This window comes from Trichomycterus rosablanca, chromosome 22 (genome assembly GCF_030014385.1).
Source record: "Trichomycterus rosablanca isolate fTriRos1 chromosome 22, fTriRos1.hap1, whole genome shotgun sequence".
Taxonomy (NCBI): Eukaryota; Metazoa; Chordata; class Actinopteri; order Siluriformes; family Trichomycteridae; genus Trichomycterus; species Trichomycterus rosablanca.
Genome location: NC_086009.1, coordinates 7,988,109 through 8,006,247, shown reverse-complemented (window position 1 = coordinate 8,006,247; position 18,139 = coordinate 7,988,109). Strand labels below are relative to the sequence as shown.

Below are 18,139 nucleotides of genomic sequence, written 5' to 3'. Positions count from 1 at the left end.
TGCTATTTAGTGTTTGTTCCCAGCTTCCAAACAAGCCCAAATAGATAAAGAAACAAATGTAAATTTACTGTATGTACTGTAGAGAATTGAATAATACAAAGGGAGTCATTCCACCCACCTTTACCAACACTTCTAAAGTACATTCTCAGGAATTAGGGCTTGTTCGATTGGCATCATGCCACACAGCAGCTGGTTCATTAATGATCTTGTGTATGAATCAGTGCCAAACCTAAGGTGTATTCTCGCTTTCGTTTTTGTTCAATAATACCCACCGCAACCCTGACCAGGGTGAATATAATTTTTTATGATTGACATGAACGTTCACAGGAAATTCACCGTGTTTTCCTCCTCTGATAATTTGGAACTTTACAGGTTAGGTTGTAGGAATTCCCTCAGCAAAACGATACCACACAAACTGTGACGTCAATACGACACCGCCCCTGTCCATATATGGATTCAAATTGTGGATTTTTAAATAATGAGGCGCGTCGGTTGGTCAAGTGACCAATCAGAGTGGCTAAAAAAATGTTGCGTCTTTAGAGTTCAGTCTGTGCGTCAGATCAGTCCCGCCCATACGGAGTGGAAAGAACTCGGAGTGATCGAACAGTCGCGCATTACGAGCAACCGGTGAACCGTGGAGTGTGTTTATGTCACACACAGGCTAAAACTCGATATCGGTTATTTTGTATTTACCTCACAGTGTCTAATTTTTCAGTTTTTAAAAAGAACCGGGTTCACTGAGAACAGCTTTTAGTCAGAACCAGCGTTGTATTTTCATTCGTTGTAAATAAACATGGGAATGATTTTTGCTAAGCTAATGACGGTGTTCGGAGACAGAGGTAAGACACTGTTTTAGTATTTATTTGTATTTTGTATTTATGGCTTCTTAGTAACATAAATATATTACATTATGTAGTCTTTAGTGTAAGTTATTGTTCCCCAGCCTATCTAGTTCTCACTATGTGTACAATATTCAAGAGTAGTGGGCTCCTATCATAATGGCTTTATTTCCCTGATTTATTGAATCGATTTTTTCATCAGGACTCTAATAGGCAATGGACTAGTAATCAGAAGGTCACTGGTTCAAGTCCCACCACTGCCAGCTTGCTGCTGTTGGGCCCTTAATTGCTTAGATTGTATACTGTCACAGTGCTGTAAGTCGCTTTGGACAAAGGTGTCTGCTAAATAAAGAAAATGTAAATGTTACATGCAGTATACACTTATACCATGTGTATTGTTTGAATAATAAAGACACCTGTATTTTAGGTACGTGTTAGTATGACAAACAAATTTCTGTTTTTCTGGGTCAACAAATTTCTGTTGAATATTTACTTTATAACAGACAAAAGCACAAATAAACGCTTTTTGATTTTTTTCACCTATCAAAAATCTGAGACAGAGGTATTTTGCCACTTTGTTTAATCATTTTTCCTATTAGTTACACAGTTTAATCATTTGGGAACTGAGGATAGTACATTTCATGAGTGATACAAGACTTCAGCTGCTTAACAGTCTGTGGTCACCCTTGTCTGATTCTTACCTTCATTATGCACCATACATTTTTAATAGAAAACAGATTTGGACTGCAGGCAGGCCAGTCAAGCACACACACATTGTACATTACATTTTTATCATGCGCTTTTATTTATTCATGACTTACACTAGTGTGACAGCATACAGTCTAAACAATTGAGGGTTAAGGATCTTGCTCAAGGGCCCAACAGTGACAACCTGGCAGTGGTGGGGCTTGAACCAGTGACCTTTTGCTTACTAGTCCAGTACCTTAACCACTAGGCTACAGCTACACTTATTGTCTAAGAAGCGCGCTGTTTTCCAAAGCACTCCCAAATGTATGTGTGGACATATTTATTACCGTAGCGTGGCATTCAACATTTGTTTCCAATATTGCCCTAAACAGACTGTAAGTTCCCCAGATTGCCCGAATCTTATGTACGATAGCTGGTAAAACACCCTTATTATTAGCAAACTTGAGCTGAGATTTTAAGATGCTCTTTTTGTACGAAGTACGGGAACTGAGGACAGTAATTGTCACAGTTTTGCGAGCAAAGATTTTGCCCATTTATGTCTGTAGTTACCCCTGTCTGTCTGTTATTCTTCCCTTCTTAATTCACCATACTTTTAAAATTAGAAACAGATTTGGACTCCAGACAGTCCAGTCAAGCACACACGCTCTTTGTCAATGAAGCCACGGTGTTTTGCTCCTGCAAGACTGTGTTTAAAGTTATCTAAAGCACTGATCACAAATTTATGTGGCCATATTTATTACAGTAGCCCTGCAGTTTCTCAAGGTTACACACATTCAACATTTGTTTCCAACATTGCTCTGTACGGGCAAGTTCTCCATATTGCCTGAAGCTAGCTGGTAAAACACCCTTATTATTAGCAAACTCGAGCTGAGATTTTGAGATGCTCTTTCTGAACTAACAAAGTATGGCACACAATGGTGAGCCACAACCCATCTTTGCTTGCCAAGAGCCTTTTGTGGATCCTTCTTTTATACCCAGTCATGATACCCTTACATTTTCGTTCTTTTTTGCCTTGGTGCCAACTTTGTCTGGGTATTACTATACAAAACTTTCTCAGTTTAGTTCCAGCTTCAGTTCGAGTGTATTGTCATTTTAACTCTATACAAGTACACATTAAAACGAAACACCATTCCACCAAGACCAGGGTGCTACACAGATACGAGGGACCTATTTGGACCTAAAAGGTAAATGGACGGTTGTGCCAAAACGAAAGCAAATGAATGTGAAATCCCCTTTAGTCTGACAGTAAACCTGAACTGATATGCATCAGTGGTTATAGAACTAGTTCTTCACGTGAGAAAAGTTCATGACACAAAACTGCAGAGAAAGATTAAGACACTCTGTTTTGTACCTGTTACATAGATAACACTCAATTGCGCAACCTTTTTGTGCTGTCAGCAAGTTAAAAGTGCACATGTATTTTTCTTGCTGTGTAAGCCAGGCTAGTTATCGTTTCTGTTTCGTAATTACTCTATAGGGTGTTAAAATTATGCACCATGAATCTAGAATTCCCCATACACATTTAGCCACTACACAGGTTAACAAATCAGCATTGGTGTCTTCTACCTGTGTGTGACTGCTTTCTCTCTTCCAGAGCACAAAGTGATCATCGTTGGCTTGGATAACGCTGGGAAGACGACTATCCTTTATCAGTTGTAAGTATTTTAATTTACAAATGCTTTTACTGTTCAGAAATGAAGCTTCTTATGCAGATAAACAGTTAAGGATTGCTTAAATGATTCTTTCCTTTTGCTCTTTTTTTTAGCCTGACTAAAGAGGCAGTACACACCACTCCTACAATTGGCAGCAACGTGGAGGAAATTGCTGTGAAGAAAACACGCTTTCTTGTTTGGGACATTGGTGGTCAGGAGGCGCTCCGGGCCAGCTGGAGTACCTACTACTGCAATACAGAGGTTTGTGTGTGTATGTGTTTTTGTGTTTGTTTGTTTGTCTGTCTGGCATAGTCTCCCAATGCTTGTGTGAGTTTCCTTTGCCCCTAGGTCTGAGTTAGTTAGTGGATAGACTCCATGTATTGCCCTTTAATGCATAATATATGTAAAATTACAATGAACATGGTAAAAAAGGATATAGATTGAACTGGGAATGTATAGCTGTGACAGAAACAAATTATCCATATTTACAAAAGTAATGGCTGTGGTAAAATATTTATTTTGTCTTCTAACAAAATGGAAAAATCTAGACAGATTAGTCAACTTACCCTTACTCTAGTTTCTGATATTTAAATGGTGTAGGCATTTAAATGCCACATGACTTTAAAATGCTTGCCTTGCATTATACTAAGGTTGTCTCCTACAATAGCAATACCAAAGCTCTAAGTGTCTGTCAATACCTTGAACCAAATAGTTTAATTGAATCTCTGCAACCCTGTTAAACATTATTATTAAACTCTTTAAATTGCGTCTTTATGGATCTCACTTTGTGCGCAGGGACACAGTCTTGCACAGTTCTTGCACAGTTGTATGCATATTATTTGTTCATATACCAGGTTAGCAATAGGTGTGGCTGAAACACCTGAACTAAATGATTACAATGGATTTCTTACCTTTGGCCAACTGTACTGACTCAGCATTTTGGCCATGTACTAGCCTAAACAACATTACTGAAATACAGCATTGAGATGTCTCTACTTTTATATCTGTAAAGAACGATGCCAAAGCACTAATATCATGCTGACATTTGATTAAAATCAAACAAACACACATTTACACTGATCAGCCATAACATTAAAACCACCTCCTTGTTTCTACACTCACTGTCTATTTTATCAGCTCCACTTACCATATAGGAGCACTTTGTAGTTCTACAATTACAGACTGTAGTCCATCTGTTTCTCTACATATTTTAGCCTGCTTTCAGCCTGTTGTTCAATGGCCAGGACCCCCACAGAGTGACACTGACATGGTGGTGGTGTGTTAGTGTGTGTTGTGCTGGTATGAGTGGATCAGACACAGCAGCGTTTCTGAGGTTTTAAATACCGTGTCCACTCACTGTCCACTCTTATTAGACACTCCTACATAGTTGGTCCACCTTGTAGATGTAAAGTCAGAGACGATCGCTCATCTATTGCTGCTGTTTGAGTCGGTCATCTTGTAGACCTTCATCAGTGGTCACAGGACGCTGCCCACGGGGTGCTGTTGGCTGGATATTTTTGGTTGGTGGACTATACTAAGTCCAGCAGTGACAGGAAGGTGTTTAAAAACTCCAGCAGCACTGCTGTGTCTTATCCACTCATACCAGCACAACACTCGCTAACACACCACCACCATGTCAGTGTCACTGCAGTGCTGAGAATGATCCACCACCTTCTTACCATGGAAGAACAGGATGAAAGCAGGTTAAAAAAAAGTATGTTAAGATATAGATGGACAACAGTCAGTAAGTGTGTCTATATGGTAAGTGGAGCTGATAAAATGGACAGTGAGTGTAGAAACAAGAAGGTGGTTTCAATGTTCTGGCTGATCAGTGTATATTCAGAGTCTTTCTTGTGGTTATATTGTAGGGAGTAAGTTAGGAAATATTTAAAGACAGATTCTTTCTTTATCTCGCAGATTGTGATCCTGGTGGTTGATAGTACAGATCGGGAGCGTTTAACACTTACAAAAGATGAGCTTCATCGAATGCTTGCACATGAGGTGAGTAATTAGCTGTATATCATAACAAGAGAGCACAGTCTATAAAGTGTCCACGTTTATCTATTTGGTCATCGGTATGTGCTGTACTTCATCTTAATCTAGTACTTTTTGTTACATCACAGGATCTGCAGAACGCGTCGGTCCTGGTGTTAGCTAATAAGCAGGACATGAAGAACAGCATGTCACCAGCGGAGATTTCCCACAGTCTTACTCTTGGTTCTCTCACAGCACATTCCTGGCATGTCCAAGCCTGCTGTGCGCTTACTGGCGAGGGGTAAGTGTGTGTTTGTTTGTTCATTTATTTGATATCTTTAATATAGTTGCTTTTCATGCCTGTGATCATTTAGTAAGCCGTTAAAGTGTATGCAAGTTTAAACAACGTTGTTTGTGATTTATGTAATTAATTTATGTATGTGTTTTTCTTCTCTCTAGTTTACTGGCGAGCCTGGACTGGATGCGATCTCGGGTTTTAGCCAACTAATTATGCAGTGGTTCACGGTAACTCTTCAGAGCCGGTCCGTGTGCCAGATGTGCCTTCATCCTAACTCATCACTCAAGGCCAGAGATGGAGTTGGCGCCAATTCCAAATCCAGTTCACTTGAACACGACACACCGAACGCAAGCCGTAGCCTAGTGGTTAAGGTACTGGATTAGTAACCAGAAAGTCGCTGGTTCAAGCCCCACCACTGCCAGGTTGCTGCTGTTGAGCCCTTGAGCAAGGCCCTTAACCCTCAATTGCTCAGACTGTACGCTGTTACTGTAATGTGAGTCGCTTTGGATAAAGGCGTCTGCTAAATGCCGAAAATGTAAATGTAATGTAAATGTAAATGAACGCACCACCTGCTCAAGCGTTTGGCGAAGTGACTCAAATCTAGCACGTGTGTATAAATCCACATGTGCGTGTGTATTATCTCTTTTTTAGAGGTCCGCGTTAATAATGTTACCAGCAGATTGTGTTAACCAGGACGTGGGAGTTCTGGTCAAACTGAACCGTGTTTTCGCTCAGTTGCACTACAGACTATTTTACTTCAATACGAGTAAGGATTACCGCCTAAGCACAACCAGTTAGTGTTAGGTTCCAAATTTATATGGAAGTTGCTGCTCAGTCCTCAAGCTATTGAAGCATTACTTTGTGTATATTTGTATTGTTATTTATTTGTGATGAACACAATGTGTTTTGAATACGTTTTTGCATTATTTTGTACAGATTAAAATTCCAAAAAATAAAAAACAACCTTCAAAAGGTTGGGTGGATTTTAAAATGAATGTTTACAATAGTTTCGGGCTATAGAAAGCTTGTCTGTAACCATGTGTTCACTTTTGCAAGCAAGATATCAACAGGTGACTCATTTATTTTCTATCTACATGCTTGATACACAGCTGCAGTTGAAGCAAACATCATAAAGATGGACTTGCAACATTTATTTGATGCGGTTCAGCTGCAAATCCTACTGACTTGCAGTAGATCGAATGGACCAAAACTATGTCCCAAGTGTCTGAAGTCATCCTCAGAGATGTCATCCTCCCAGCACGTTTGCCGAGTTTGGCTTCTATTTTGCTATGTGACACACACAAAAGTAGAAACACAAGCTTAGAAACAATAATTTTTAGATGTTAAATAAAAAAAGCAAAGCATGTTGCAGTATGTAAATCAATCAGCAGCATTTCCCGGTCATTGCCCACCCCCAAGGAAAACAGCAGCTGCTCCATCACATCCAGTAAAGAAAATAATGAAAAATGACACTTGCTACATGTCGCCTGGTAGTATCAGTATGCCCTACACTAAGAAAATGAAAGACATTGTGTTCAATATACTGTAGATGTGCACTAAATTAATATTTTAATATTAATTTTAGTCACTGCACAATAATAGAAATCTATTTTGATTGATGACCTGTAGAAAAAAAGGCCAATCCCAAACCCAGTCTATAGGGCATAATGTGTAACTTAAAGCTTTAATAAGTAAGAAAATTATGTATGTTATTGGACTGAACATCTGTGGGAAATGCTATACGGCACACTCCGCCACCAACATCAGCAATTACAGTAAAATATTTTTGGAACAATGCTGTTCTATGTCTTCATTACAATCCCAGTCTCTATCCGACGGCCCATTAGCACCTTCTGATTGATTTGAACTATACTAAGACCCTTTGTGTATGTTTTTTTATTCCTTCACCCATCAGTAGATTTTCCTTTTATTCAGAAATCCAAATGTTGTAATAACTTGTTGTAATAAGTTAAATGTATAAATTAGGCACAATAATAATAGAACAATAATTGTAACAACATTTTAGCAGCCACAGCATACAACTTACTGTTTCAAGACAAGAATTTTTATATTTTGTACTTCGGGCACGTTGGTGAAACAGCTGCAAAATACTCTAAATGCCTGAAAGCACTGCTGAGATTCAAACCCTGGATCCCAGCAGTGCTATCGTGTATCTACATAGACATAATTGGCATAATTGGAGTCTGAGGGAGCCGAATAGCCAAGCCATTTGGAGATGCACTTGACAGTGTGCTCACAGCGCCGGTCCCAAGCCCAGTAAAACTTTGATTTGGCACAAAACCGACTGCCCTTCGGTTATGTGGCAAATGATGATCTGCTGTGGTAACCCTAATGCAGGAGCAGCCAAAAATGGGGAAAAAAAACTTTTTGCACTTCATTCACCTTGAGGCTGGGGGCTTATTGCTACTTACCTCAGGCCTATGGCCTAGTGTGCTGCTGACCTTTTTAAAGTGCCACCAGTTAGATATGTTATATGGTAAAGCACCAGATCCTCCACCAAGTGGGTCTAATACACTGTGCCTGGTTATCTCAAAATCTATGTCTAACCATTACACGGCCAGGCGTTAGGCCAAGCTGAAAATTGAACTCCAGTGCTCTTACAGTCTTCAGCAAACCTCAGCTTATCCCTTCTTCGCACATCTTCAGCTTTGTCAGGTAAGACTAATTCTAACTGCCGTTTGCTGTTCTTTACGTAGGTTGTTCTGTGTCATTCTATAGTTTTTGAGTGACATTTAAGTAAACTGGTGAGCATCCCGGTTAGTTAAGAATCTTTTTGCCCTTTGCCAGTCTGTAGCTTTGGTATTCCCAATGTCTGCTGCTTGACCTTTTTTTTTTGCTATTTTGTTTATGCATTTTACCCTTTTTCTCCCAATTTAGCGTAGTTAATGCGTCTTTCGCTGCTGGAGACTCCTATTGTGTCTGAGGAGAGTATATTCACCTGCCTCACGCTCCCTCCGACGCTTGCAAAGTACCCCTTCTTATTTGCCCACACGTTCAGTGAATTCACATATGAGGCCAGTATTCACGCTATGCACTGATCTCTGCGCTCCTCCAATTTCTGTACCCACATTAGTCCAGTCTTTCACCCTCCCGACAGACCTTAAACGGCCAATTTTGTCTGCTGCAGGCATTGCCTATTATGCCCACTAAGGTGCCGACCGGTAGCAGAGCTGAAGCTTGAACTTGGGAGTTCAGAATCTCAGTGCTGGTGTGCTAACAGATTATACCGCTGTGCCATCTGGGTGCCCCACTTGACCTTTTTTTTTTTTATGTTTTCTTATCTTTATGCATTTTGCAAGTCCGATTGCCCTTTTTAGTAAGTCCGATTGCCCGATTGCGTCATGCTTCCTCTCTCCACCAATGCCGATCCCTGCTCTGATTGAGGAGAACAAAGCTAACCCACGCCCCCTCCGACACGTGGGCAGCATGCCATATGCATCTTATCACCTACACTTTGACGAGTGCCCTTTACTCTTTTCTAATCAATCAGCCAGCAGAGGTCGTAATTGCACCAGTCATGAGAGAGAGAGACCCCATCCGGCTTAGCCCCGCCCATATCTGAATAACAGGCCAATCGTTGTTCATGTGGCCTAAGCCTTAGCCGGCAGGCAGAGCTAAGATTCGATACGATACGATGTATTCGAGATCCCAGCTGTGGTTCCAGCGTGTGTTTTTGTTTTTTTTATCGATGCGCCACCTGAGCGGCCCCGCTTGACCTTTTTTAAGGGTGGAACCTAATGCTCACCGTATCCTTCCGCCAGTAAAGCTAGAATTGAGGAATAATGATCATTGCATTGTCAATTGATATCCTTAGACTGCTTTTAAAAGGTGCTTTTGTAGTGGTTTTAATTCGTTCCAGGGAGAGATTTTCCCAATTCTTTCCAGTAACCACCTAGCATTAGTCAATTTTAACAAACAAGCATTAAATCAAAAAGTAAAACGTCACTGAATTTGTATCAACTGGTCTTTATGTTATTTCATAAAACAGCTTTATAGTAAAGTAGAACAGTAAGTTAAACATTAACACCGTGAGCGTAATCAGTTCAGCATTCAAACTTTAGATTACGAACAGTTGATTGCGAGTACTAACTGAATTTGCTAATCAGTTGCAGTGGGAATATCACAGTTTTTTTGACGACATTACAGGCACAGAAAGCCTGGTGAGGCACAATGAAGTCTACCTTAAGTTTACTTAAAGTCTTGATGTATGTCTATTTATTTATTTTATTTATTTTAATTTTTATTGATTGTGCCCGACTGCTAATTATTGAAAGTGTTTTCAACTGCACAATTGATTAGACAGGCGCTGACTAGCTGACCACATGCCCACCAAACGAAGACTGCTAGGAATAATACTGCCCTTTACTGCCCTAACAGGTACAGGATGATTTTTAAGACGTGTGGTCATATGTAATAAAAGTGCAACAAAATATTTATTGTTATCCTGGAGTTAATGATTGTCGTGCATTGCCCCACAGTGACATCTGGTGGGGCAAGACAGGTCAAGTCTGATTATACAGAAAAATTTTACTGCCCTTTAGTTAAACGTGGCACCAACAGTATAAGACTAGGGGAATTTTTAGGGGGCACCCAGATTTGAACTGGGGACCTCTTGATCTGCAGTCAAATGCTCTACCACTGAGCTATACCCCCACACATAGGGGGACAAATTTCATTAGATTTAAAAACTTCAACCAGGAATAGTAGTAAAGCAACTGAAAATTGGCTGGTTAAACAGAAAATCATAGTGAGCTTTAATTTAACGTGGCACCAAAATTTTAGAGCTAGTGAAATATTGAGGGGGCACCCAGATTTGAACTGGGGACCTCTTGATCTGCAGTCAAATGCTCTACCACTGAGCTATACCCCCATCCATAGGGGCCAATTTTTATTAGATCTCAAAATCCAACCAGGAATAGTAGCAACACAACTGATAAATTGGCTAGGTTTTATTGACATTAGATTACTAAATCTATATCACTCCAAGAATGATCAGTAAATCTATACCAAACTTTGATAAAGAGGGGGCACCCAGATTTGAACTGGGGACCTCTTGATCTGCAGTCAAATGCTATACCCCCACCCATAGGGGCCAATTTTTATTAGGTCTCAAAATCCAACCAGGAATAGTAGCAACACAACTGACAAAATGGCTGGTTAAACAGAAAAATTGTACTGCCCATTAGTTAAATATGGCCCCAAAAGTTTAAAACTATAGAGGGCCAATTATTTTTAAAACTTTGGTGTCATGTTTAATTAAAGCGCACCATGACTTTTATGTTTAATCAGCCAATTTCATCAGTTTCTTTGCTATTCTTGATCTGATTTTGAGATCTAATGAAAGTTTGTTCCTGTGGGGGGGGGTATAGCTCAGTGGTAGAGCATTTGACTGCAGATCAAGAGGTCCCCAGTTCAAATCTGGGTGCCCCCTCAAGATTTAAATCTTTTGGTGCCACGTTTATAACGTGTACTATGACTTTTCTGTTTAACCAGCCAATTTTGTCAGTTGCATTGCTACTATTTTTGGTCGGATTTTGCGGTCCAATGAAAATCTGCCCCTATGGGTGGGGGTATAGCTTTTTTGATGCCATGTTTAAAATAAGGCAACACAGTTCCTCCAGTTAATCAGCCAATTTGTCATGTGCATTGCTACTATTCTTGGTAGGATTTTGAGATCTAATGATTGTTTGCCCCTACAGGTGGGGGTATAGCTCAGTGGTAGAGCGTTTGTCTGCAGATCAAGATGTGACCAGTACGAATCTGGGTGCCCCCTCAAAATTACTTAAAATTTTGGTGCCACGTTTAACTAATGGGCAGTACAATTTTTCTGTGTAACCAGTCAATTTGTCAGTTTCTTTGCTTCTATTCTTGGTTGGATTTTGAGATCTAATGAAAAGGACCTCTACATGTGGGGGTATAGCTCAGTGGTAGAGCATTTGACTGCAGATCAAGAGGTCCCCAGTTCAAATCTGGGTGCCCCCTCATGACCTCTTTAGTTTTAAAATTTTGGTGCCACGTTTAACTAATGGGCAGTACAATTTTTTTGTTTAACCAGCCAATTTTGTCAGTTGCATTGCTACTATTCTTGGTTGGATTTTGAGATCTAATGATAATTGACTCTTACAGGTGGGGGTATAGCTCAGTGGTAGAGCATTTGACTGCAGATCAAGAGGTCCCCAGTTCAAATCTGGGTGCTCCCTCATGATTACTTTAATCTTAAAATTTTGGTGCCACGTTTAACTAAAGGCCACACAGTTCCTCCGGTTAACCAGCCAATTTGTCAGTTGCATTGCTACTATTCCTGGTCAGATTTTGTGATCTAATTAAAATTTTTAAGACTAAAGAAATCTTATCTAGCTCAGTGGTAGAGCGTTTGTCTGCAGATCAAGATGTGACCAGTACGAATCTGGGTGCCCCCTCCAAATTACTTTAGTCTTAAAATTTTGGTGCCACGTTTAACTAATGGGCAGTACAATTTTTCTGTGTAACCAGTCAATTTGTCAGTTTCTTTGCTTCTATTCTTGGTTGGATTTTGAGATGTGATGAAAAGGATCTCTATATGTGGGGGTATAGCTCAGTGGTAGAGCGTTTGACTGCAGATCAAGATGTCCCCAGTTCAAATCTGGGTGCCCCCTCAAGATTTCCCTAGTTTAAAAACTTTGGTGCCATGTTTAACTAAAGGGCACAATGACTTTTCTGTTTAACCAGCCAATTTTGTCAGCTTATTTGCTATTATTCTTGGTTGGATTTTTAGATCTAATGAAAATTGTTTACCCTATGGATGGGGGTATAGCTCAGTGGTAGAGCATTTGACTGCAGATCAAGAGGTCCCCAGTTCAAATCTGGGTGCCCCCTCAAGATTTTTACTTTAAAAATTTTGGTGCCACGTTTAACTAAAGGCCACACAGTTCCTGCGGTTAACCAGCCAATTTGTCAGTTGCATTACTACTATTCTTGGTCGGATTTTGAGATCTAATGACAAATTGCCCTTGTGGGTGGGGGTATAGCTCAGTGGTAGAGCGTTTGACTGCAGATCAAGAGGTCTTCAGTTCAAATCTGGGTGCCCCCTCAAGACTTCTTTAGTCTTAAAATTTTGGTGCCACGTTTAACTAAAGTGCAGTACAATTTTTCAGTTTAGCCAGCCAGTTTTGTCAGTGGATTTTGAGATCTAATGAATATCAGCCAGTGTAGTAGGGGGTGTAGCTCAGTGGTAGAGCATTTGACTGCAGATCAAGAGGTCCCTAGTTCAAATCTGGGTGCCCCCTCAAGATTTTCCTACTTTTAAAACTTTGATGCCACATTTAATTAAAGCGCACCATGACTTTTCTGTTTAACCAGCCAATTTGTGACGTGCAGTGCTACAATTCTTGGTTGGATTTTGAGATCGAATGAAAAATGGCCTTTGCGCTTGGGGGTATTGCTCAGTGGTAGAGCATTTGACTGCAGATCAAGAGGTCCCCAGTTCAAATCTGGGTGCCCCCTCATGATCTCTTTAGTTTTAAAATGTTGGTGCCACGTTTAACTAATGGGCAGTACAATTTTTCTGTGTAACCAGTCAATTTGTCAGTTTCTTTGCTTCTATTCTTGGTTGGATTTTGAGATCTAATGAAAAGGACCTCTATATGTGGGGGTATAGCTCAGTGGTAGAGCGTTTGACTGCAGATCAAGATGTCCCCAGTTCAAATCTGGGTGCCACCTCAAGATTTCCCTAGTTTAAAAACTTTGGTGCCATGTTTAACTAAAGGGCACAATGACTTTTCTGTTTAACCAGCCAATTTTGTCATCTTATTTGCTATTATTCTTGGTTGGATTTTTAGATCTAATAAAAATTGTTTACCCTATGCAGGGCTCTAGACTAACTTTTTGCACTGGTTGCACTGGTGCGCCTAACTTTTTTTCTTAGGTGCACCAGCACAAAAGTTAGGTGCACCCAAATTTTCGACCGCATCGCATTTAACACCGCAGTTTTACAGGTTCACTTTTTTTTTTTTAAATCACTGTCCACACAGGCAATATTGACTTGTAAATAACTAACAATTTGGTCAACATGGCCTTGTCTGATGATCTGTTTGCTGCTGCCTGCCGCTGAAAGGCAGTGGGGAGAGGGGGACACTTGGGCAGTGCATTTATCGCGGCATGTAATGTGTTTTATAGATGCATTGGGCTTTTTCAGCCTTTCAATTCGAAATGTATTAGAACCAGTCACAAATACACTATTGCCGGCCACTGTCTTCCCATGCTCTTTACAGTTAATATACTGTAGTAATTATACAGTTAATTATAGTATTATAGACTAATTATAGCACACTTATAAAAATTATAAAAATAATAGAGTAAATGTGTATGTATGTGTGTATATCTATTTATGTGTGTGTGTATATTTAAAATTATATGTATATGTTTGTGTGTGTGTTAGAGTGTAATCTTAAATGCAGTGCATTATATTATCGGCTTTACTGGATCTTTTACACAGATTCCCAAAATCGCTTGCGGTGCACTCACTGCGTATTTTGACTACATGTATTGTAATATATTTTGGTCTTTTAGTTATTTTTATATTTTACTTAACGAAAATATTGTCGTGTTTTTACTTCCACTATCGCGGCACTTTACCGCTAGCATTAGCCCCTTGCTACTGTAGAGGGTCGGCTCACCTAGCCGCTGTCCGGTGGGGATGCTGCGGGTCTTTTGCTGTGCGGTGGTGGAGGTGTGGGAATAAAGGCACACGGCAGGGTAGAGTCACTTTAACTGTTTAGTCAGGACTTCAGTGAGCGTTACAACACTTTACACCGCCGAGCTCCAGAACCCGAACTTCCATTCTGGGGACATCCGGCGAGTCTCATATACAAAACTAAACTTACTGCAGAACATCCGCACATGTAGAAACCTGGTGCTGCATTCTGATTGGCTGAGCTGAATGTCGCTCACATATCACCGCTACAATAATGTCCCGCCCTTCACTATCTCTGATTGGTTTAGACCATGTTATTGGCCTAATGTGTGTCTGTTGTTTTTTTTTTCCCTCGGACGCCTGGTCGCACCGGTGCGACCTGAGATTTTTTTTAGTCGCACCATTGAGAAATTAGGTCGCATGTGCGACCAAATTGGTCGCACTCTAGAGCCCTGCTATGGATGGGGGTATAGCTCAGTGGTAGAGCATTTGACTGCAGATCAAGAGGTCCCCAGTTCAAATCTGGGTGCCCCCTCAAGATTTCTTACTTTAAAACTTTTGGTGCCACGTTTAACTAAAGGCCACACAGTTCCTGCGGTTAACCAGCCAATTTGTCAGTTGCATTACTACTATTCTTGGTCGGATTTTGAGATCTAATGACAAATTGCCCTTGTGTGTGGGGGTATAGCTCAGTGGTAGAGCGTTTGACTGCAGATCAAGAGGTCTTCAGTTCAAATCTGGGTGCCCCCCTCAAGACTTCTTTAGTCTTAAAATTTTGGTGCCACGTTTAACTAAAGTGCAGTACAATTTTTCAGTTTAGCCAGCCAGTTTTGTCAGTGGATTTTGAGATCTAATGAAAATCAGCCAGTGTAGTTGGGGGTATAGCTCAGTGGTAGAGCATTTGACTGCAGATCAAGAGGTCTCTAGTTCAAATCTGGGTGCCCCCTCAAGATTTTCCTACTTTTAAAACTTTGATGCCACATTTAATTAAAGCGCACCATGACTTTTCTGTTTAACCAGCCGATTTGTCACGTGCAGTGCTACAATTCTTGGTTGGATTTTGAGATCGAATGAAAAACGGCCTTTGCACTTGGGGGTATAGCTCAGTGGTAGAGCATTTGACTGCAGATCGAGAGGTCCCCAGTTCAAATCTGGGTGCCCCCTCATGATCTCTTTAGTTTTAAAATTTTGGTGCCACGTTTAACTAATGGGCAGTACAATTTTTCTGTTTAACCTGTCAATTTTGTCAGTTGCATTGCTACTATTCTTGGTTGGATTTTGAGATCGAATGATAATTGACTCTTACAGGTGGGGGTATAGCTCAGTGGTAGGGCATTTGACTGCAGATCAAAAGGTCTTCAGTTCAAATCTGGGTGCCCCCCTCAAGACTTCTTTAGTCTTAAAATTTTGGTGCCACGTTTAACTAAAGTGCAGTACAATTTTTCAGTTTAGCCAGCCAGTTTTGTCAGTGGATTTTGAGATCTAATGAAAATCAGCCAGTGTAGTTGGGGGTATAGCTCAGTGGTAGAGCATTTGACTGCAGATCAAGAGGTCTCTAGTTCAAATCTGGGTGCCCCCTCAAGATTTTCCTACTTTTAAAACTTTGATGCCACATTTAATTAAAGCGCACCATGACTTTTCTGTTTAACCAGCCAATTTGTCACGTGCAGTGCTACAATTCTTGGTTGGATTTTGAGATCGAATGAAAAACGGCCTTTGCACTTGGGGGTATAGCTCAGTGGTAGAGCATTTGACTGCAGATCAAGAGGTCCCCAGTTCGAATCTGGGTGCTCCCTCATGATTACTTTAATCTTAAAATTTTGGTGCCACGTTTAACTAAAGGCCACACAGTTCCTCCGGTTAACCAGCCAATTTGTCAGTTGCAATGCTACTATTCCTGGTCAGATTTTGTGATCTAATTAAAATTTTTAAGACTAAAGAAATCTTATCTAGCTCAGTGGTAGAGCGTTTGTCTGCAGATCAAGATGTCCCCAGTTCAAATCTGGGTGCCCCCTCAAGATTTCCCTAGTTTAAAAACTTTGGTGCCATGTTTAACTAAAGGGCACAATGACTTTTCTGTTTAACCAGCCAATTTTGTCAGCTTATTTGCTATTATTCTTGGTTGGATTTTTAGATCTAATGAAAATTGATTACCCTATGGATGGGGGTATAGCTCAGTGGTAGAGCATTTGACTGCAGATCAAGAGGTCCCCAGTTCAAATCTGGGTGCCCCCTCAAGATTTTCCTACTTTTAAAACTTTGATGCCACATTTAATTAAAGCGCACCATGACTTTTCTGTTTAACCAGCCAATTTGTGACGTGCAGTGCTACAATTCTTGGTTGGATTTTGAGATCGAATGAAAAATTGCCTTTGCACTTGGGGGTATTGCTCAGTGGTAGAGCATTTGACTGCAGATCAAGAGGTCCCCAGTTCAAATCTGGGTGCCCCCTCATGACCTCTTTAGTTTTAAAATTTTGGTGCCACGTTTAACTAATGGGCAGTACAATTTTTTTGTTTAACCAGCCAATTTTGTCAGTTGCATTGCTACTATTCTTGGTTGGATTTTGAGATCTAATGATAATTGACTCTTACAGGTGGGGGTATAGCTCAGTGGTAGAGCATTTGACTGCAGATCAAGAGGTCGCCAGTTCAAATCTGGGTGCTCCCTCATGATTACTTTAATCTTAAAATTTTGGTGCCACGTTTAACTAAAGGCCACACAGTTCCTCCGGTTAACCAGCCAATTTGTCAGTTGCATTGCTACTATTCCTGGTCAGATTTTGTGATCTAATTAAAATTTTTAAGACTAAAGAAATCTTATCTAGCTCAGTGGTAGAGCGTTTGTCTGCAGATCAAGATGTGACCAGTACGAATCTGGGTGCCCCCTCCAAATTACTTTAGTCTTAAAATTTTGGTGCCACGTTTAACTAATGGGCAGTACAATTTTTCTGTGTAACCAGTCAATTTGTCAGTTTCTTTGCTTCTATTCTTGGTTGGATTTTGAGATCTAATGAAAAGGACCTCTATATGTGGGGGTATAGCTCAGTGGTAGAGCGTTTGACTGCAGATCAAGATGTCCCCAGTTCAAATCTGGGTGCCACCTCAAGATTTCCCTAGTTTAAAAACTTTGGTGCCATGTTTAACTAAAGAGCACAATGACTTTTCTGTTTAACCAGCCAATTTTGTCATCTTATTTGCTATTATTCTTGGTTGGATTTTTAGATCTAATGAAAATTGATTACCCTATGGATGGGGGTATAGCTCAGTGGTAGAGCATTTGACTGCAGATCAAGAGGTCCCCAGTTCAAATCTGGGTGCCCCCTCAAGATTTCTTACTTTAAAACTTTTGGTGCCACGTTTAACTAAAGGCCACACAGTTCTTGCGGTTAACCAGCCAATTTGTCAGTTGCATTACTACTATTCTTGGTCGGATTTTGAGATCTAATGACAAATTGCCCTTGTGTGTGGGGGTATAGCTCAGTGGTAGAGCGTTTGACTGCAGATCAAGAGGTCTTCAGTTCAAATCTGGGTGCCCCCCTCAAGACTTCTTTAGTCTTAAAATTTTGGTGCCACGTTTAACTAAAGTGCAGTACAATTTTTCAGTTTAGCCAGCCAGTTTTGTCAGTGGATTTTGAGATCTAATGAAAATCAGCCAGTGTAGTTGGGGGTATAGCTCAGTGGTAGAGCATTTGACTGCAGATCAAGAGGTCTCTAGTTCAAATCTGGGTGCCCCCTCAAGATTTTCCTACTTTTAAAACTTTGATGCCACATTTAATTAAAGCGCACCATGACTTTTCTGTTTAACCAGCCAATTTGTGACGTGCAGTGCTACAATTCTTGGTTGGATTTTGAGATCGAATGAAAAATTGCCTTTGCGCTTGGGGGTATAGCTCAGTGGTAGAGCATTTGACTACAGATCAAGAGGTCCCCAGTTCAAATCTGGGTGCCCCCTCATGATCTCTTTAGTTTTAAAA

The 18,139-nt window shown here is 40.5% G+C and overlaps 1 protein-coding gene and 26 non-coding genes across 27 annotated transcripts; 25 read left to right on the top strand and 2 right to left on the bottom strand.

Moving 5' to 3' along the window:
* Window positions 1-604: 604 nt before the first annotated feature.
* On the top strand, window positions 605-7,266 carry arl5c (ADP-ribosylation factor-like 5C). The gene is made up of 6 exons (XM_063018893.1): window positions 605-839; window positions 3,142-3,202; window positions 3,313-3,460; window positions 5,117-5,200; window positions 5,323-5,474; window positions 5,633-7,266. The coding sequence occupies exons 1-6, from the start codon at window positions 794-796 to the stop codon at window positions 5,679-5,681; spliced, it is 540 nt and encodes a 179-aa protein (XP_062874963.1). The 5' UTR covers window positions 605-793; the 3' UTR covers window positions 5,682-7,266.
* A 2,807-nt stretch (window positions 7,267-10,073) lies between these two features.
* Window positions 10,074-10,145, bottom strand: trnac-gca (transfer RNA cysteine (anticodon GCA)). Its single transcript has one exon. It is a non-coding gene; the product is annotated as a tRNA-Cys (tRNA).
* Window positions 10,146-10,290: 145 nt separating this feature from the next.
* Window positions 10,291-10,362, bottom strand: trnac-gca (transfer RNA cysteine (anticodon GCA)). Its single transcript has one exon. It is a non-coding gene; the product is annotated as a tRNA-Cys (tRNA).
* Window positions 10,363-10,851: 489 nt separating this feature from the next.
* Window positions 10,852-10,923, top strand: trnac-gca (transfer RNA cysteine (anticodon GCA)). Its single transcript has one exon. It is a non-coding gene; the product is annotated as a tRNA-Cys (tRNA).
* A 479-nt stretch (window positions 10,924-11,402) lies between these two features.
* Window positions 11,403-11,474, top strand: trnac-gca (transfer RNA cysteine (anticodon GCA)). Its single transcript has one exon. It is a non-coding gene; the product is annotated as a tRNA-Cys (tRNA).
* Window positions 11,475-11,620: 146 nt separating this feature from the next.
* On the top strand, window positions 11,621-11,692 carry trnac-gca (transfer RNA cysteine (anticodon GCA)). The gene has a single exon. It is a non-coding gene; the product is annotated as a tRNA-Cys (tRNA).
* Window positions 11,693-12,055: 363 nt separating this feature from the next.
* trnac-gca (transfer RNA cysteine (anticodon GCA)) lies at window positions 12,056-12,127 on the top strand. The gene has a single exon. It is a non-coding gene; the product is annotated as a tRNA-Cys (tRNA).
* A 148-nt stretch (window positions 12,128-12,275) lies between these two features.
* On the top strand, window positions 12,276-12,347 carry trnac-gca (transfer RNA cysteine (anticodon GCA)). Its single transcript has one exon. It is a non-coding gene; the product is annotated as a tRNA-Cys (tRNA).
* A 142-nt stretch (window positions 12,348-12,489) lies between these two features.
* On the top strand, window positions 12,490-12,561 carry trnac-gca (transfer RNA cysteine (anticodon GCA)). The gene has a single exon. It is a non-coding gene; the product is annotated as a tRNA-Cys (tRNA).
* A 124-nt stretch (window positions 12,562-12,685) lies between these two features.
* trnac-gca (transfer RNA cysteine (anticodon GCA)) lies at window positions 12,686-12,757 on the top strand. Its single transcript has one exon. It is a non-coding gene; the product is annotated as a tRNA-Cys (tRNA).
* A 145-nt stretch (window positions 12,758-12,902) lies between these two features.
* trnac-gca (transfer RNA cysteine (anticodon GCA)) lies at window positions 12,903-12,974 on the top strand. The gene has a single exon. It is a non-coding gene; the product is annotated as a tRNA-Cys (tRNA).
* A 144-nt stretch (window positions 12,975-13,118) lies between these two features.
* On the top strand, window positions 13,119-13,190 carry trnac-gca (transfer RNA cysteine (anticodon GCA)). The gene has a single exon. It is a non-coding gene; the product is annotated as a tRNA-Cys (tRNA).
* A 1,436-nt stretch (window positions 13,191-14,626) lies between these two features.
* On the top strand, window positions 14,627-14,698 carry trnac-gca (transfer RNA cysteine (anticodon GCA)). Its single transcript has one exon. It is a non-coding gene; the product is annotated as a tRNA-Cys (tRNA).
* Window positions 14,699-14,841: 143 nt separating this feature from the next.
* Window positions 14,842-14,913, top strand: trnac-gca (transfer RNA cysteine (anticodon GCA)). Its single transcript has one exon. It is a non-coding gene; the product is annotated as a tRNA-Cys (tRNA).
* Window positions 14,914-15,038: 125 nt separating this feature from the next.
* On the top strand, window positions 15,039-15,110 carry trnac-gca (transfer RNA cysteine (anticodon GCA)). Its single transcript has one exon. It is a non-coding gene; the product is annotated as a tRNA-Cys (tRNA).
* Window positions 15,111-15,255: 145 nt separating this feature from the next.
* trnac-gca (transfer RNA cysteine (anticodon GCA)) lies at window positions 15,256-15,327 on the top strand. The gene has a single exon. It is a non-coding gene; the product is annotated as a tRNA-Cys (tRNA).
* Window positions 15,328-15,473: 146 nt separating this feature from the next.
* On the top strand, window positions 15,474-15,545 carry trnac-gca (transfer RNA cysteine (anticodon GCA)). The gene has a single exon. It is a non-coding gene; the product is annotated as a tRNA-Cys (tRNA).
* A 125-nt stretch (window positions 15,546-15,670) lies between these two features.
* Window positions 15,671-15,742, top strand: trnac-gca (transfer RNA cysteine (anticodon GCA)). The gene has a single exon. It is a non-coding gene; the product is annotated as a tRNA-Cys (tRNA).
* Window positions 15,743-15,887: 145 nt separating this feature from the next.
* On the top strand, window positions 15,888-15,959 carry trnac-gca (transfer RNA cysteine (anticodon GCA)). Its single transcript has one exon. It is a non-coding gene; the product is annotated as a tRNA-Cys (tRNA).
* A 367-nt stretch (window positions 15,960-16,326) lies between these two features.
* On the top strand, window positions 16,327-16,398 carry trnac-gca (transfer RNA cysteine (anticodon GCA)). The gene has a single exon. It is a non-coding gene; the product is annotated as a tRNA-Cys (tRNA).
* A 145-nt stretch (window positions 16,399-16,543) lies between these two features.
* On the top strand, window positions 16,544-16,615 carry trnac-gca (transfer RNA cysteine (anticodon GCA)). Its single transcript has one exon. It is a non-coding gene; the product is annotated as a tRNA-Cys (tRNA).
* A 146-nt stretch (window positions 16,616-16,761) lies between these two features.
* trnac-gca (transfer RNA cysteine (anticodon GCA)) lies at window positions 16,762-16,833 on the top strand. The gene has a single exon. It is a non-coding gene; the product is annotated as a tRNA-Cys (tRNA).
* Window positions 16,834-17,196: 363 nt separating this feature from the next.
* On the top strand, window positions 17,197-17,268 carry trnac-gca (transfer RNA cysteine (anticodon GCA)). The gene has a single exon. It is a non-coding gene; the product is annotated as a tRNA-Cys (tRNA).
* Window positions 17,269-17,416: 148 nt separating this feature from the next.
* On the top strand, window positions 17,417-17,488 carry trnac-gca (transfer RNA cysteine (anticodon GCA)). Its single transcript has one exon. It is a non-coding gene; the product is annotated as a tRNA-Cys (tRNA).
* A 143-nt stretch (window positions 17,489-17,631) lies between these two features.
* trnac-gca (transfer RNA cysteine (anticodon GCA)) lies at window positions 17,632-17,703 on the top strand. Its single transcript has one exon. It is a non-coding gene; the product is annotated as a tRNA-Cys (tRNA).
* A 125-nt stretch (window positions 17,704-17,828) lies between these two features.
* Window positions 17,829-17,900, top strand: trnac-gca (transfer RNA cysteine (anticodon GCA)). The gene has a single exon. It is a non-coding gene; the product is annotated as a tRNA-Cys (tRNA).
* Window positions 17,901-18,045: 145 nt separating this feature from the next.
* On the top strand, window positions 18,046-18,117 carry trnac-aca (transfer RNA cysteine (anticodon ACA)). The gene has a single exon. It is a non-coding gene; the product is annotated as a tRNA-Cys (tRNA).
* The last annotated feature ends 22 nt before the right edge of the window (window positions 18,118-18,139 follow it).